General features: G+C 38.3%; 1 protein-coding gene across 2 annotated transcripts in view; it reads right to left on the reverse strand.

Annotated features, from left to right (window-relative positions):
• The window catches only part of ano5a (anoctamin 5a), a gene marked incomplete at its 5' end in the record, with an annotated part of 70,385 nt that overhangs the window by 26,519 nt on the left and 24,997 nt on the right, over window positions 1–18,869 (reverse strand). The window contains 4 exons of one of the 2 annotated variants that reach the window (XM_084334245.1): window positions 40–324; window positions 2,330–2,398; window positions 5,826–5,933; window positions 12,069–12,198. In XM_084334245.1, coding sequence (XP_084190371.1) covers window positions 40–324; window positions 2,330–2,398; window positions 5,826–5,933; window positions 12,069–12,074 — 468 coding nt within the window. Of the gene's footprint in view, window positions 1–39; window positions 325–2,329; window positions 2,399–5,825; window positions 5,934–12,068; window positions 12,199–18,869 lie in introns of those variants that run through there. The other variant, XM_084334244.1, reaches the window with a different exon arrangement.

The raw sequence follows: 18,869 nt of genomic DNA on the forward strand, positions 1-18,869 counted from the left end.
GGAATACATTTGATATAGTCACGGTTGAGGCGTCCTTACTATCCTGTTGCGAGTCGAGGGAGGGAAGAAAGTGTCCTTGTCGTCGATGAAAAAGAAGTCAGTCTTGCTCTTGTTGAAGGGGGCAGTGAAGTAGTCTGGTGCAGGGTGCATGATGTGATCGGGAAGACGACAGGGGGTAGACAGCCAGTTCATCGGCATCTCTTGGTTGTCGGGGATGTCATTGATCTTGAAGGGCACCTTGATCTTCAGCACATCGGCGTAGGTGGCCAGCACCTCCCAGGGAGCGTGGATCTTCAGGAAGTACGTCTTCCCATCATCTGACTCCTAACGTGGGGATGGAAGAGAGTGAAACGTGGTTGAAAAGGTGTCCTTCACTCCCTCTGATCTCCATATTTCCCCCTACAACGGGGGACAACGAAGGGTTGCCTCCTTTCCCTACTTTTATGTTCCTAGTTTAATTTGGGACAAGAGACATAGAATCAGGAAAGCTTATTTGCAGTAGCTGAAGCCAGATGGGGGAATGGTCTTACCACATTTCCAGGTATATTATTTGGTGTGTAACGTCTGAGCTCTCTCCTTTTTTTTTTGCTACAGAAAATCCAAGTTGGGTATGAACACACTTCATGTCATTTGACATCATCTCTGAATGTCATGTGACATCATCTCTGAATGCTCTATTGTTTTCTCCAATACCCCTAGCATTACATTATGTTATGAATAATCCCATTCTATTATGGACCAATATTTTGATATGAAAAATAATACTCTTTTACTGTATGAAACACAATCTCATCTCTTCAAATTCCTACAAACTCATAGTTATATATTAAAACTAATACTCATAGTTACACATTAAAGTTAATACTTGCTCCTTTCCTCGTGGACTGTTTTTCTTTGTGCCCTCAAGGAGGGGTGCAATATCTTTTCCCTATGATTTCTTGTCTAATTTACACAACCCATCACTGGAAATTATACGGTCGGCATGGGAGGGACATTTAAGAGTGGCTTTGATGGCAGAGCAATGGGGAGAGGCCCTGGCAGGGGTATATATGGCCTCAATCTGTGCCTGACACGGCCTTATTTAATTTAAGGTTCCCCATTTAATTTAAGGTTCCCCATTTAAAGTTCAAATTATCTAAAATGTTCCCAAATTTAGATCCCACATGTGACAGATGCATTCTTTTACCGGCATCTCTAGCACAGTGTCCCAGAACTGTCCACTTATTGGAGTTAAATCTTGAAAACACTGTCAAGATGTGTTCAAAATGGTGGTTCAGCTATGCTATGATAGCTATTTTTGGCACAAGAGGAGAAAACAATGAGAATATCTCTGGAACAAAACTCCAGATAACAAAACGTGTTTACATCCTTCTCAACTGGAAGTCTTCTCATCCATCAGAGCTGGACTCTTAAACTTGAAACCAGACCATTTGTGAATTATATAAGAGAGAAGCAGGATGTCCCACCTTCCTGGGTTGACATTTGAGCATTTGGGTTCTATGTGTTTGTGTTTGTTAAGAGTTTTTGTGGTCTTGTCACAGATAATCAGAGCTGTGGGCCTCTGCTAGATACAGCAGCTTTTATTTTGGTTGTTCCCTCTCTTTTTTAAAATTTTATTTCAATGTCTATTTTATGTTGTGGAAATCTCAATAAAAATATAAAGATATAAAAACATTTAATATAAATAAAGAAAAGGTGTCTTTCAGTATGTAAAAGCACTCAGGCTAATGGTCACAAATTAGATATGTATTATTGGTTCAACATGCTGCTTATAATCACACTCACTCTGATGATTGCCTTTTATACTTAAGTTCCCAGAGTTTGCACTGAATTAGGAAAATATGCTTATAGCTTCTGTGCCCCAAAAACATGGAATGCTTTGCAATGCACTTTAAATGTATTCATTCAATTCATTAGTATCCATTGGTCAGTTTAAATGTTTAATATCAAACCACTTCACCACAGTCTGCAGTTGTTTTATTATTATTTAATTATTTTAAATGCTTAATGGATTGATTTTCTGTTTCTAGATTGTTTTCTTTTTTTGTATTTGTTATGTTTTGTATTTCTTGACATCATTGTAAATGAGAACTTGCTCTCAATGATCCTTCCAGATTAAATATAGATTGAATGGATGAATGAATTAATGGAAGAGGAACTATAGTGCTTCTTTTTCTGCCTGAGGAGGTGAGTTTTTAGTATTGATTCGTCGCTAATGCAGGAAAAACAATATGTGTTCCAAAAAAAAACTCTGCCTGGACACAGAGATCATGTTGCAGGCCAATTCCTTCCTCATAACATGATTAGACATAATCAGATAAACTCTTACCGATTTATCCTCTGTCTCCAGCTCCAGGCCATACTTCTTCAGGTTGACCTCGTACTCCCTCTGTCTCTCCTGCAGACAAAAAGCCATCGGGGAGTGAATTTGTTAAGTGTCACGTGGCTCTGAAAGATGAAACCTCCTTCGGTGTTGTGGCGATTTATTGATTGCATGTTTTGGTGAGTGACCAACATAGGAAGTGGACCTCCTGTTTGCTGCTCATGCTGGGTTGTGGAAAGTGTGAGTGTGTTGTTGAGCATGGCCTGCGTCAGCCTGGTGACTCATCGACAGCGCTACTCCAGAGGGGGAGAGATCTACGTCGAGACCGACGGACGAAGCAGACAGTGCCTCCCAGCCATAGAGCAGTAACGTCCAGTTGGGGAAAATAACAGCGTAGTGACAAACACATAACACTCACCACTCTACAGCTGATGGACCGGACACAGGTACACATGTACCCAAGGACTCTCATCAGCATGCAAATAGTATTTGCATGTACTACGTACAAATGTCAAGTTAGACCGCGCTCTCAAGATACGACACTGGGTGCTGAAATCCCATTAAGTATTATATAATCAAAATTTAATGGCAGCCTGAAACAAACATGTTTCGGAATTATGTATTCCTTCTTCAGTGTTATAGCTTGCAATGCACTTGCAGTCAAGATAATGGTTATATACACAGGTGGTTAATGACTTGGCAGGAAATGACATCACAGCGCAGGTGTGCCTGAGTCTATTGGTCCTCAATGACAAAAGAAAAGACCTATCAAAATAGAGTCTGTTAGTAAATACAAATTATACAAATATACAACGTATAAAAGACATATAAAAAACACAAAAGCAAAAGCAAAAATTGCATTACATTACCATACCAGAAACTTGCTATGTAACATGCCCGTAGTTTATAGGGCTAATTGAGCCCCTATACTTATTTACATACTTTTTTCTTTTTTCTATTAAGCATCAAAGGATAAACATACCTCTTGCAGGAAACAACCACTTGGATTAAACCATAATCTTATAGATAAAAGGTACTTAAAGGAAACAGGTTAAAACGTTCTCTTCATTCATTCCTCTAGGTTCTATGCAATCAAACAGGTGGATATAATAACATTCCCGTTGTAACAGTAACTGTCTCCCCCTCTCGCGGGCCTGTGGACTAACTCAAGTCCCATGTATCTGAGATCGTTAACGGTATGTTTACACCTGGAAAAGTGTCTAGCTACTGACGACTTTATATCTGAATTTCTCACTGAACACTTATGTTCACTGATTCTTGTTTTAAAGGCTCTGGTTGTCTTCCCCACATAAGAAAAATCACACGGGCATTTTAGTAGATACACAAGATTGGATGAATTACACGTGATACGCCCTTTAACAGGTATTTTTTTGTTCGTTTTCGGGTGCGTGTAAAATTTCTCTTTGATCATGCCTTGACACTGTACACAGGCTTGACAAGGAACATTTCCATCAGGGATATTAGACAAAAAATGTGTAGGTTTCCTTACGGGCAAGTCGGTTTTAACTAATAGGTTGGATAAATTTGCTTGTCTTTTATAAAAGTAATTAGGCGAATGTTGAAACGCCGTCCCTATTATTGGATCCGACTGTAGAATATGCCAATATTTATTGACAATGCTCCGTATGCCTCTCCTAATGGGGCTAAAAGTGGACACGAAAGATACTTTGTCTGTGTTTTCTTTTTTCTTTTTGGGGATAAACAACGAGGCCCTATCGATCAGCTTGGTTTTATTCAGGGCTTTACGTGTCAAATCGACACTATAGCCTCTGTCATGAAAACTGCTTCTTAGGACTTCTGCTTGTGTAGTAAATCTATCTTCAGTATCGCAAATTCTCCTATAACGGAGTATTTGGCTGAAAGGTAGACTATTTTTCAAGGCAGGAGTGTGGTAACTGGAATAATGTATGAACGAGTTACGGTCTGTCTCCTTTTTGAAGACCTCTGTATGTAAAGAAATACCATCCGGGGCTTTCTTGATCAAAACATCTAGGAAAGGTAGAGTATGTATATCAGACTTTAATGTAAACTTTATAGTTTCTCTGCAGGTGTTCAGGTACTCAAGGAAGGCATCAAGATCAGACGATGTACCAGACCAAATAAAGAACATATCATCGATATATCTCACATAGGATTTGACGAATTTCTCAAACGGGTTATTATTAAAAATGTGGTCAGACTCATACTTGGACATGTACAGATTGGCTAGGTTCACAGCGGCTGGGGAGCCCATGCTGAGGCCTCTGTTTTGCAAGTAGTATTTATCTTGGAATCTAAAATAATTCCGAGTTAGTACTAGGTCGGCTAGATTAACTAGCGCTTCTGTGGAGGGGAGTAATTCCTCTCTCGAGTTTAGATAAAAACTCAGTGCGTCCAGCGCGTCAGCATGTGGAATGCTGGGGTATAAACTGACTACGTCTATGGTAACTAATAAGTCCAAGGGACTAATATTACAGGTCGAAAGTTTGTTCAAAAAAGTAGTAGTGTCTTTCAAATAACCACGCTGAGAAGAGGCCAAATCCTTAATATGCGAGTCAACAAATTGCGAGATTTTTTCTGTAGCGGAACCTATACCAGAGACGATCGGTCGACCAGGAGGGTTAACCAGATCCTTATGGAACAGCGGCGAGCTCAGACGAGACGCCCTCTCAAGGCAGATACCCTCTTCGAAGCCAGTCGAATTTTCGCGGAGAGCAGGAAAGTTAAATGTAAATAAGTATAGGGGCTCAATTAGCCCTATAAACTACGGGCATGTTACATAGCAAGTTTCTGGTATGGTAATGTAATGCAATTTTTGCTTTTGCTTTTGTGTTTTTTATATGTCTTTTATACGTTGTATATTTGTATAATTTGTATTTACTAACAGACTCTATTTTGATAGGTCTTTTCTTTTGTCATTGAGGACCAATAGACTCAGGCACACCTGCGCTGTGATGTCATTTCCTGCCAAGTCATTAACCACCTGTGTATATAACCATTATCTTGACTGCAAGTGCATTGCAAGCTATAACACTGAAGAAGGAATACATAATTCCGAAACATGTTTGTTTCAGGCTGCCATTAAATTTTTAACCTGAGAGTGCTGGTCTGGCTTCACTGCTTCTTTTACATGTACTACGTACACAAATCAGACTTATTTAACTGTGTCACAAGAGGTTATCTCAATGTAGAAGTGAACTTCTGGGAAATTGACTTAATTGACGAGCGTGTTTACTGTATTCTGATCTGTTGTCTAAACTATGCAGATAGATATTACAAAAAAACACCATTTGTTCTCTTAAAGCTTCTGTCCAGTACAACCAACCAAGACAAATTGTGTACTCTGGTACTTGGAAAAAGCTGGACAAACATTCGGCTCAGGGTGAATAATATTCAGTGACTCATCTCGTTAGTTACTATGAACTAGCACTATCACTATACTGAAAAACTGTGTAAATGAAAATCACACATACACCTGTGCATCTGTAAACGAGTTTCTTACGTGTTTCCTCTCGCCATCTTTGTCGTCGACGTAGGACAGGACAAAATCGATCCTGCGAACTCCGTCCCTGAAGAACACAGAGTCTTTGCTCTGCTGATGCTTGTCGATCTGTGATGAGACGGGCGGAACAGAGGTAACAGAATGTACATTATACATGCAAACAAAAACACACACAGGGTCACACACGTCAACTCATCAAGCACTTTCAGGATGCGTTAACCACAGCAGACCAGCCAACCTGGGTTTCAGTACCTGTATGAGTGGCTAGAGGTAAAACAAAACAAAGCTGTTACTGAACAATGCCAACAGCATCCAGCAGCGAGTCGACTATGATCTGCTTCCGTAAAAGAACTTACAGTCTCTGAAACGTGTTCCCACAGCAAACAGTGACGTGCAGATGGCAGGATGTGTTTAAAGGGGAACCACCACTCAAATCAAGAATTGTTATTTCCATTGAACATGAGTTACTAGAGTGCTATAGAAATAAAGATTATTATTATTATTATGATTACTATTATTATTATTATTATTATTACAATTATTATTATCATCATCATCATCATCATCATCATCATCATCATCATTATTATTATATTATTATTATTATTATTATTATTATTATTATTATTATTATTATTATTATTATTATTATTATTATTATTATTATTATTATTATTATTATTATTATTATTATTATTATTATTATTATTATTATTGTTATTATTATTATTATTATTATTATTATTATTATTATTATTATTATTATTATTATTATTATTATTATTATTATTATTATTATTATTATTATTATTATTATTATTATTATTATTATTATTATTATTATTATTATTATTATTATTATTATTATTATTATTATTATTCATGACAACACCATAGATCCCATTCTCTACACAGTAAGCTGACCTGCCAGCCTGCCACCTTCATGAGACAAGAGGGAAGGCCTATGCTCCTAGTCTAACGCTCCTAGTATAATGCTCCTAGTCTAACACTCCTAGTCTAACGCTCCTAGTATAACGCTCCTAGTCTAACGCTCCTAGTATAATGCTCCTAGTCTAACGCTCCTAGTATAATGCTCCTAGTCTAACGCTCCTAGTATAATGCTCCTAGTCTAACGCTCCTAGTATAATGCTCCTAGTCTAACGCTCCTAGTATAATGCTCCTAGTCTAACGCTCCTAGTATAATGCTTCTAGTCTAACACTCCTAGTCTAACGCTAGTATAATGCTCCTAGTCTAACGCTCCTAGTCTAACGATCCTAGTCTAACGCTCCTAGTATAATGCTCCTAGTCTAACGCTCCTAGTATAATGCTCCTAGTATAATGCTCCTAGTCTAGCGCTCCTAGTCTAACGCTCCTAATATAATGCTCCTAGTCTAGCGCTCCTAGTCTAACGCTCCTAGTATAATTAGGGATGGGTACCTTTCACATTTGAACCGATACGGTACCGGTACCGGTACCTGTGAATCGATATCGGTACCCAACGGTACCTTTTTTCGGTACTTTAGTCTCTAAAAATGTAATTTACCTACCTCAGTCAAAAAAAATCCAAACTTCAAATAACTACACTTTCAACTGTTTTCGGCTTGCCATTGCCCCGACTGCTTTGTTGTTGAATCAAGTCAAATCCTAGGTAAGCGTATATTGTGCGTGTGAACGTTGACAAAAAAAATTAAATAAAAAAAATAAGTGTCCAAAAATCTTTTTTTCTTTTTTTTGGTATCTCACATGAATCGATACTCGGTAGTACCGACGTGTTTCGGTAAGTACCTTTAAAAGTACCGAATTCGGTACCGATCCCTAAGTATAATGCTCCTAGTATAATGCTCCTAGTCTAGCGCTCCTAGTCTAACGCTCCTAGTCTAACACTCCTAGTCTAACACTCCTAGTCTAACGCTCCTAGTCTAACACTCCTAGTCTAACACTCCTAGTCTAACGCTCCTAGTCTAACGCTCCTACTATAATGCTCCTAGTCTAACACTCCTAGTCTAACACTCCAAGTCTACTGCTCCTAGTCTACCACTCCTAGTCTAACGCTCCTAGTCTAACGCTCCTAGTCTAACTCTCAAGTCCAGTGAACTAGAGATCAGCCACAGGGTGTGTAGACATCAATTGAACCCTTGCACTGAAGAACCATGTAAGTCAGTTTTGAAATGCCATGTATTTTAAGTTCATCTAAATCACTTGGAGTATGAATGAACACAACACTTTAATTTACCATATTTAGATAATAAAGTACTCAACCTCTACTCTCTTTAACTATGAATGAACACAACACTCTAACTTATCATCTTTAGATAATAAAGTACTCAACCTCTACTGTCTTTAACTATGAATGAACACTTTAACTTACCATCTTTAGATAATAAAGTACTCAACCTCTACTCTCTTTAACTATGAATGAACACAACACTCTAACTTATCATCTTTAGATAATAAAGTACTCAACCTCTACTGTCTTTAACTATGAATGAACACAACACTGTAATTTACCATCTTTAGATAACAAAGTACTCAACCTCTACTATCTTTAACTATGAATGAACACAACACTCTAACTTACCATCTTTAGATAATAAAGTACTCAACCTCTACTGTCTTTAAAATGAACACAACGCTCTAATTTACCATCTTTAGATAATAAAGTACTCAACCTTTACTGTCTTTAACTATGAACACAACACTCTAACTTACCATCTTTAGATAATAAAGTACTCAACCTCTACTGTCTTTAACTATGAATGAACACAACACTCTAACTTACCATCTTTATATAATAAAGTACTCAACCTCTACTGTCTTTAACTATGAATTAACACAACACTACAATTTAGCATCTTTAGATAATAAAGTACTCAACCTATACTGTCTTTAACTATGAATGAACACAACACTCTAACTTATCATCTTTAGATAATAAAGTACTCAACCTCTACTGTCTTTAACTATGAATGAACACAACACTTTAACTTACCATCTTTAGATAATAAAGTACTCAACCTCTACTCTCTTTAACTATGAATGAACACAACACTCTAACTTATCATCTTTAGATAATAAAGTACTCAACCTCTACTGTCTTTAACTATGAATGAACACAACACTGTAATTTACCATCTTTAGATAATAAAGTACTCAACCTCTACTATCTTTAACTATGAATGAACACAACACTCTAACTTACCATCTTTAGATAATAAAGTACTCAACCTCTACTGTCTTTAAAATAAACACAACGCTCTAACCAGTGGTGCAGTCGTAATATGGGAACTGGTAACACGCCACGCCACGTGCATGCGCACAGAACTGATTTATACACACACACACGCACGCACATGTGATCTGGTAACACTGCGTGTAACCGCGTGTGACCACGACTGCACCACTGGCTCTAACTTACCATCTTTAGATAATAAAGTACTCAACCTTTACTGTCTTTAACTATGAACACAACACTCTAACTTACCATCTTTAGATAATAAAGTACTCAACCTCTACTGTCTTTAACTATGAATGAACACAACACTCTAACTTACCATCTTTATATAATAAAGTACTCAACCTCTACTGTCTTTAACTATGAATTAACACAACACTACAATTTAGCATCTTTAGATAATAAAGTACTCAACCTATACTGTCTTTAACTATGAATGAACACAACACTCTAACTTATCATCTTTAGATAATAAAGTACTCAACCTCTACTGTCTTTAACTATGAATGAACACAACACTTTAACTTACCATCTTTAGATAATAAAGTACTCAACCTCTACTCTCTTTAACTATGAATGAACACAACACTCTAACTTATCATCTTTAGATAATAAAGTACTCAACCTCTACTGTCTTTAACTATGAATGAACACAACACTGTAATTTACCATCTTTAGATAATAAAGTACTCAACCTCTACTATCTTTAACTATGAATGAACACAACACTCTAACTTACCATCTTTAGATAATAAAGTACTCAACCTCTACTGTCTTTAAAATAAACACAACGCTCTAACCAGTGGTGCAGTCGTAATATGGGAACTGGTAACACGCCACGCCACGTGCATGCGCACAGAACTGATTTATACACACACACACGCACGCACATGTGATCTGGTAACACTGCGTGTAACCGCGTGTGACCACGACTGCACCACTGGCTCTAACTTACCATCTTTAGATAATAAAGTACTCAACCTTTACTGTCTTTAACTATGAACACAACACTCTAACTTACCATCTTTAGATAATAAAGTACTCAACCTCTACTGTCTTTAACTATGAATGAACACAACACTCTAACTTACCATCTTTATATAATAAAGTACTCAACCTCTACTGTCTTTAACTATGAATTAACACAACACTACAATTTAGCATCTTTAGATAATAAAGTACTCAACCTCTACTGTTTTTAACTATAAATGAACACAACACTCTAACTTACCATCTTTAGATAATAAAGTACTCAACCTCTATTCATTGTCTTTAACTATGACTGAACACAACGCTCTAACTTAGTATCTTTAGATAATAAAGTACTCAACCTATACTGTCTTTAACTATAACTGAACACAATGCTCTAACTTACCATCTTTAGATAATAAAGTACTCAACCTCTACTGTCTTTAACTACAGTATGACTGAACACAATGCTCTAACTTACCATCTTTAGATAATAAAGTACTCAACCTATACTGTCTTTAACTATGAATGAACACAACACTCCAACTTAGCATCTTTAGATAATAAAGTACTCAACCTCTACTGTCTTTAACTATGACTGAACACAACGCTCTAACTTACCATCTTTAGATAATAAAGTACTCAACCTAAACTGTCTTTAACTATGAATGAACACAACACTCCAACTTAGCATCTTTAGATAATACAGTTTGAAAACATGTTCCTCTGAAAACTTAAAACAGACTTAAATATTGTTCTTTGTCTGAGGTACTCATTTAGACTAAACTCCAAACAAAAAAGAAGATCCAACAGTGTTTCCTTTTTGCTAGAATTGAGCAGGTCAGCTTTCATACCTTGTTATACTTTCATTTGGCATTGCTTGTGTAGAATCCATATTAAATATAAACTAGTGCTGTCAGGTGATTAAAAAAATTAATCTAATTAATTACAGGATTTGTAATGAATTAATCTAATTAATCGCATAACCATTTTAGGCCTGATATTTTATATTCTATAATCATATTTCAAATTGCATGTGTCCGGATGGCAGAATTCAGTACTGTATCTACAAAACCTTCTGTTTAATCATCTTCCCTTTATTCATTTGCTTAGATTTTTCAGGTCTGGTCAATTTTAGCATGGTGTTATTCACAGTCAAAAAAATATTAATTAAAAAGAATTGAATTGATATTTTGATTAATTCATTACAATTTACGCAAGCCTAGTAACAGACACAGTATTTCTGACACTGGGAATACATTCCCTGAGATCCATAGATGTCCCTAGAATACCAAGGACATGCAAATGGCCATTTAAAAAAAAGTTTGTAAATGTTAGAAGAGAGAGATTAAAAAATAAAAAATAAATATATATATATATGTTTTTATAAATGTTTAGTTAATTTTCATAACGCAATAATTTGCTGTGTAATTAATTAATCTAATTAACGCTGACAGCCTTATAAACCTAATAAACTGACAGCCCATAAACCTATTATGTAGCCTGTAGCAGCCACGCTGGCACAAGGTATCATCCTGACTAGCCCCTGCGTGGACCAAAGAGGACACAAGGACATATCCTGTACAGGACTGCCTTAAAGGAATATGTTGACATTTTCAGTTTTAGTCGGCTATTCTTTTCCACCAGACACATGTCATGTTAGCGGATGTTAGCCGAAAGCAGTGGCCCTCTGTTTCAATGAGGCATGCTAATAACAGAGGAAACTGATGGACAAATCACTTTATTCCTTTAATGTGACAAGTGCTTGGAAAAGAAAGATAACCAAGTAAAACCGTCAAAAGTATTCAGAGAAAGAAAAGACATGTCTGCTTGCTGCCAGTCCTGCCACAGCTGCTCAGAAAGCTATAAATACCTACGGCACCATGTCCTAGAATGTCCTGGCTCACATCACTACAGTGGGGAACAAACACAGGAGTGCACCCGTAGAATCAGAACAACGGACGCTCGACTCGCACAGCATCTAAGTCCACTGTGCTGCAGTTCTGCCCCGTCCGACACTACAGGAAGAAAAGCACTTTACCTCCATGGATCACTCCCTTTATGCTGGTGGTGCATCAGCAGAAAACTGGCTGTCTGACAGAGCTAGTGCCTCTCCTCCTCGGGAGAAAGCGGTCGAGACCCCTAACACTCTCTCTCTCTCTCTCTCTCTCTCTCTCTCTCTCTCTCTCTCTCTCTCTCTCTCTCTCTCTCTCTCTCTCTCACACTGCTCTAGTCGGGTCAGAAGGGCTCCATCCAGTCCGCTCACAGCGTGGGACAAGCCGCCACTCGCTCAGACATCCAGAGGAGAAAGAGAGAGAGAGAGGGAGGGATGAGGGGAGGGAAGAGGGAGAATGGGGAGGAGGAAGAAGGGCGAGAAAGGAGTCTCATACACAGAGGCGCTGCTATACTGGCATGCTGATGTCATCTGTGTGTATGAGACTCCTGCCTTTGGCCAGAAGCCGACTACTGTAACAAGAGCGCAGCATCACACCAGAGGATGTGACATCACAGAGCAGTGAGCAGAGTGTAGCCTACCTCACAGGATAAGATAGACAACACGATAACTCACGATGCGAGATACAAGTGACAAATTTGGCGATGGTCAACGATAACGATAATCTGCAATAATCGATATATTGGAAGAGATTTTATCTACGATACATCACGAATTCACGATATCTGTGTAACTGAAGAAGAAATACCCATAAAAAGGCAAAAAGCAGGAATTATATATTTATTCAGAGTTGACATGAAAGTTCATCAGATTATTTGTGTGCATCACAAACTGGCCAGTTGTACATGAAACAATGTACAACAAATTGCATAGTGCCTCTTTAACACACTGACCGCAACTTGGTTATTACTTCTTATAACTATGAATTATGACCCCAACGGAAAACCTCGTTATCATCTGCAATAAAAATATCATCTGTTTTATCTAATGAGATAACGTTTTCAGTCTGATCACCTCATTCCAATGATTTTTATTGCAGTAAAATCGGATTTTAAAAGTTTTTATATCGATACTTGGTGCCACTTTATCGATAACGTGTTGCAAAAGGAAGTATGACGATATATCGATTTCTTGTCCCACCCCTACAACGGTCCCTGAAGCATATTTTCTGTTCTTCACTGCAACATAGTAAATAAAACAACATCTGAAGAGCCAGCTGCCTCACAAACGTACCTCTTTGACCGATAAGGACGTTCAAGAACCCTGAAACTGATAAGCTGTTCAGAAAGGTCATCAAAACGGTCACTCGTCGACAACCTTAAGACCTTAAGACAGGGGTGGCCAACCCGCGGCTCGCAAGCCGCATGTGGCTCTTTGCCCGTCAATGTGTGGCTCTTCCATCCATACAATTAAAAAAATAATAATTATAATATTTAAAATATTGTATGTCACTCATTCCATAAGGACTTGGAATAAACATTTACAGATTTTTTTTAATGGTCCATTTGCATGTTCTTGGTATCTGAATCTAGGGACATCTATGGATCTCAGGGAATGTATTCCCAGTGTCAGAAATAGTGTGTCTGTTACTAGGCTTGAGTAAATTGTAATGAACCAAAGGAGAATATCAATTATATTTAAAAAGAACATTTTATCTTTGACTGTGAATAACATCATGCTAAAATTGACCAGACCTGAAAAATCTAAGCAAATGAATAAAGGGAAGATGATTAACACATTGAATGCCCATAACGAGATTTCTCTGGTTATCAGCCCATCATTATCTCGTGCCCATCACGAGAATATTCGGTTTATTTTTTTTATTAGCGATCTGAATTCATATTTCATCAACCGAGTCTACCGTTGGTAAGCCTGCCCCACCGCCTGTAGCTGTTCCGCAACCGTAGCTATTTCCGGGGTAGGCCTGATTGGCCCCGACAGGCACGTGACCGCCGCGGCCACGCCCCGCGGCAGCCCCGCGACGCGGCAACGAGGCTGCTGTGGTTCACAGGCGCTTTCCGCCTTCAACGCCGCCCGCAGCAGAAGGAGTTCGCGGCGCCTTTCACTGTCATCAGTCATAATAATATCATCAGTCATCTCTAATAATATTAATCACTGTTCAATGTACTAATATACAATACGGCTCACTTTTCCCACTTCAATGACAGAGCCGCTGTAATTGCGGAGCTCCGTCGCGGCAGCATTATGTAGCAGTAATCCCCCTTCTTTACCATCGACAAACTAGCTCAATTGGTAACTCTGCTTGGCTGTGGATCCTATGGTCCTAAGTTTGATTCCCTTAAGTTTTTTTTTAATTTTTTTTAACGTGCATTGCACTATAGCGTGTATGGTACAGTAACGGTCTCTGGAGCGCAATAGTAAGAAGCATTTGCACTGCAACGCATACACCTTACTGTAAATTGTACCATACAATATACAATACGCTATGCACGTTATAAAAAAAAAAAAAAAACTTAAGGGAATTGAACTTAGGACCATAGGATAGACAGCCAAGCAGAGTTACCAATTGAGCTAGTTTGTCGATGGTAAAGAAGGGGGATTACTGCTACATAATGCTGCCGCGACGGAGCTCCGCCGCGACAATATTATTAAACAGCGGCTCTGTCATTGAAGTGGGAAAAGTGAGCCGTATTGTATATTAGTACATTGAACAGTGATTAATATTATTAGAGATGACTGATGATATTATTATGACTGATGACAGTGAAAGGCGCCGCAAACTCCTTCTGCTGCGGGCGGCGTTGAAGGCGGAAAGCGCCTGTGAACCACAGCAGCCTCGTTGCCATTACCAGATGGTAATGCACCCTTTCGGATTGGACTCAATGAAAATCGATGAGAAAAAAAAATCCGGAATCCCCATTTTACTTCTCACGCATGTAACCGGAGCCGATCAGATTCATTCTGGACCCTCAGGACAGCGTGTAATATGTTTTTACAGTACGTAGCATTGGATCAATAAAAGGATCGATTTTTGGAATGGCGATCAGGAATTGGAATAATCCATTTGGATACCATCTGATCTCAGGTAAGGAATCTATTTGACCAGTCTTAGGATAATCAGACCTTTTTCACGGAGATATAAGCTTTCCCCCTATATGTGATATGGCTGTTTTGACTGTGCGAGTGATCAGGAAATAAGAGAATCGATTTACAGCTTGCGGCACCAGCGTGCATACGTACACATATACTATCGATAATCTAGCGTTTATTTGAAAACGATTCATAAATAGGCCGAAAAATGACAACGTTCTAGAATATTACAGTACATCAGCGTGTATCAGGGATTATTTTTTTCCCCTTGAAAACGAGGGCTTTTCAAAATGCTATAAAACGGAAATGAACCGATAAAAAAACAATCCGCTTTGACAATGTTGACTGGAAAATGAGTCATTGATGGGCGACGGGCAGATTAGACACATAGCCATAATTTAAAACATAGATTAGGCGATATTAACGTTAACATTGAAGCGGATGGTGGGCATTCAAGCACTAAATGTGCGCCCCCTACTGGGCACTGAAAGTGTTAAACAGAAGGTTTTGTAGATACAGTACTGAATTCGGACATCTTTTTTATACTGTAAATTTCTCCACCATTTTTCATCATATTGCAACACCGTTTTTGCTAGACGTTCACAGAAAGGTAGAGAAACTAACTGCATTCTGTTTTATGGCAATAACGTTCAGGTTTGTGGGAGATAATCCCAAAAAATAAGAGAAATAAACAAGTTAATGCAGAAGTCAGATGATTGACAGGGGCTGGCGTGAGCTGGGTAGGGTAGTTTTTCGAAATCCAAAAGCCCTGAGTCTCTTCCTTCAAAAGACTACACTCACTTTAATAACAGTTAAAATCATTGGTAAACAAACGTAATGCTGAAAATATACACTTTTACTGTATATCTCGGGCTTAAGCGGTTAACCCTGTGAGGCCAAAATTAAAAAGACATTAGCAACTTCAGAGGCCAGAGGGTGGGACATATAAACACATTTACTATCAAATAGCATTGTGAGGCTGAACAACAGGACCAATTGACTATACATGTGCTTAACATTTTTAAAATAATCATTTACAGACTTTTATTTTTTAAATGGCTAAAAGTGATTTTGTAATTTTGCAACCGTGGGTCTCACAGGGTACTTTTAACCCTGTGAGGCCCAAATAAAAAAGACATTAGCAACTTCAGAGGCCAGAGGATGAGACCTATAAACACATGAAGGGTGCCGTGACTGAAAAAAAAGGTTGAGAAACGCTGGTATATGGTGGTACTTTGTGGTACCACAGTAATTTTTGTGGCTCTTAAGTCTCTGACTGGTTGGCCACCCCTGCCGGTCGCGGCTCACGGCGCCGTGATGAAGTGACGTCATCAGTTTGTGCCGCTCTGTATCGAAAACTTAGTCCATTTCCGTTTTTTTTTTTTCGGCGTGGCATTATGACGTGGCCTTGAAACTACACGCTACTTTTTATTTTGTCTTGATAAACCAATAAATGACTCAACCAGGATAATTTCAATTCGATGCTAAATAAACGTTTACGCATGCGTAAAATGTGCCAGATATAATTTTACATGCGTTACATTTTTATCAATATCTTGGCCATTTTTTGTGCTAGAATGAAACGGAAAAGGTTGGGAGGAAGTGACGAAGGAGGCGGAAGTTACTGCCAGAAAAAAAGAGTAGAACAAGCCTGCATAATTCATCCACTAGATAATTTCTGTCGGACAGTTAGTAGTTAGTAGTTCGACTTTTATAACAGTAGTAGTAGCAGTAGTAGTAGCAGTACTAGCAGTAATAGTAGTGGTAGTAGTAGTAGTAGCAGTAGTAGTAGTTGTAGTAGCAGTAGTAGTAGTATTAGTAGACGTTTTAGTAGTAGTAGTTTGAGCTATCCATGTGCTAACGTTGACATCCAGTGAGGAGGAGCAAGGAGCAGAAGGAGCAGATCGAAGCCCTGCCTTCAACCAGTTCAGTGAGACATGGAAGGAGGGCTAACCAAGACAGGTGAGAGACTTATTATTATTGTTATTATTATTATTATTATTATTATTATTATTATTATTATTATTATTATTATTATTATTATTATTATTATTATTATTATTATTATTATTATTATTATTATTATTATTATTATTAGTGCTTTTGTTTTAGTTATTACTCTGTTCATAAAAGTTGAAAATAATGTATTTTTACATGTCATTGTCTACAGCAATGATTTGCCTGGGACATCTAGGGGGGCAGGGCGTGCCCAAGCCAACCCTAACCCTAACCCTTATTACTAGGTTTGCAGACTTTGTACGCAATATATACAGAATGGAATATTGAGTGTATATACAGTGTGTGTGTGTGTTGTATGAGCAGTGTCTTATATGTACAATGTGTGTGCCATTTATGTGCAGACATGATGAGCAGCCTGCTCCAGTCCGACACAGGACAACCCAGGCCAGGCCAAGACGTCCAGCCCAGGCAGGAGATCAGGCAGGAGATCAAATGACCTGGAAGACCGACAGTGATCCTGATCCAACCCCTCAGCCCCTCCGGTTCATGCCGTGCAGACCCCCAGGACCGCAGCTAGACCCCCATGCCACGTATACACAGGTAACACCTGTCAAAAGGCGTTACAGTTTGACAGGTGCAATATTTTTTTTGGATACGCCTCAGGCATCCTGCACTCTATATGACTGCACTCTAGTCATATGTGTACTGTATATATGTATATTGAATATCCCACAATTTAATTATTTAGTTATTTTCTACTTTTTTACTGTAAAACATTTTTTTTTACTTTTCTTTGTAAAATAAATTACCTTTACTGACTTTTTGTAAAAAAAAAAAAAGCATGCTGGTGATCATTTCCAGTTGAGAATCAAAATTTCATCTGTGTTTATTACCTGTGTATGGAGAAAATAATGCTTTGTAAATTGAATTCTGATCTGTTCTCTTTTGTTTATGTAAATATGCTACCTGAGGGTGCATTTCCACTGTTTTATATCCTTGATTTGATATGTTTGCATTGGTTCATACTAAAAATAACACATTTTCTCAATCCGATTTTGTGTTTTGTGTTGTACATTACGCAGTATACAGTATATACAGTATTATACAATATGAAAACTAACTGTCAGGTCATATATGTGAGGCTGTGCTGAAAAAAAAGATACCAAACATACCATGGTAAAACATTTTAAAATGGGAATTATACAATTTAAATCAAAATTAGCCAAAACATATGAAATATCCCAAGACCCAGAAGGGACCTTACAACACCTACGTACAAAGTACAGAGAAGGACATTGATAACAAATACATGTGAATCGTCTTAGTCGTGTTATACATAATATCAACAGCCAAATGCAGGGCAGTTTAACCCTTTCACTACCACATTATAAAGGGTTCACGCTTTCACCACTGCACTACAGAAGGTTAACCCTTTCACTACCACACTACAAAGGGTTAATCCTTTCACTACCACACTACAACGGGTTAACCCTTTCACTTCCACACTACAGAAGGTTAACCTTTCACTACCACCCTGCAGAAGGTTAACCTTTCACTACTACACTTCAGGAGGTTAACCCTTTCACTACCACAGTACAAAGGGTTAACGCTTTCACTACACTTTACGCTTTACACACTACGGTTAACCTGTCTGTAGTGTGGTAGTGAAAGGGTTAACCTTCTAGTGTGGTAGCAAAAGGTTTAAACAGTACATGTTTTAAAGGCAACCAACTCCCCGCTCTCCACAGCTTGACATTCTGAATCTACCCCACGCTCCCTCAAATAACCACGTCCACTGGACGAGGCCGTCCGTGTCCACATGTACACCCTTTTTATAGTCGTTTTCCCCCCCAGAATTAGGTCTGAGCTTCCAGGCAT

The sequence above is a fragment of the Notolepis coatsorum genome, assembly GCF_963971535.1.
Source record: "Notolepis coatsorum genome assembly, chromosome: 18".
In the NCBI taxonomy this organism is placed as follows: domain Eukaryota; kingdom Metazoa; phylum Chordata; class Actinopteri; order Aulopiformes; family Paralepididae; genus Notolepis; species Notolepis coatsorum.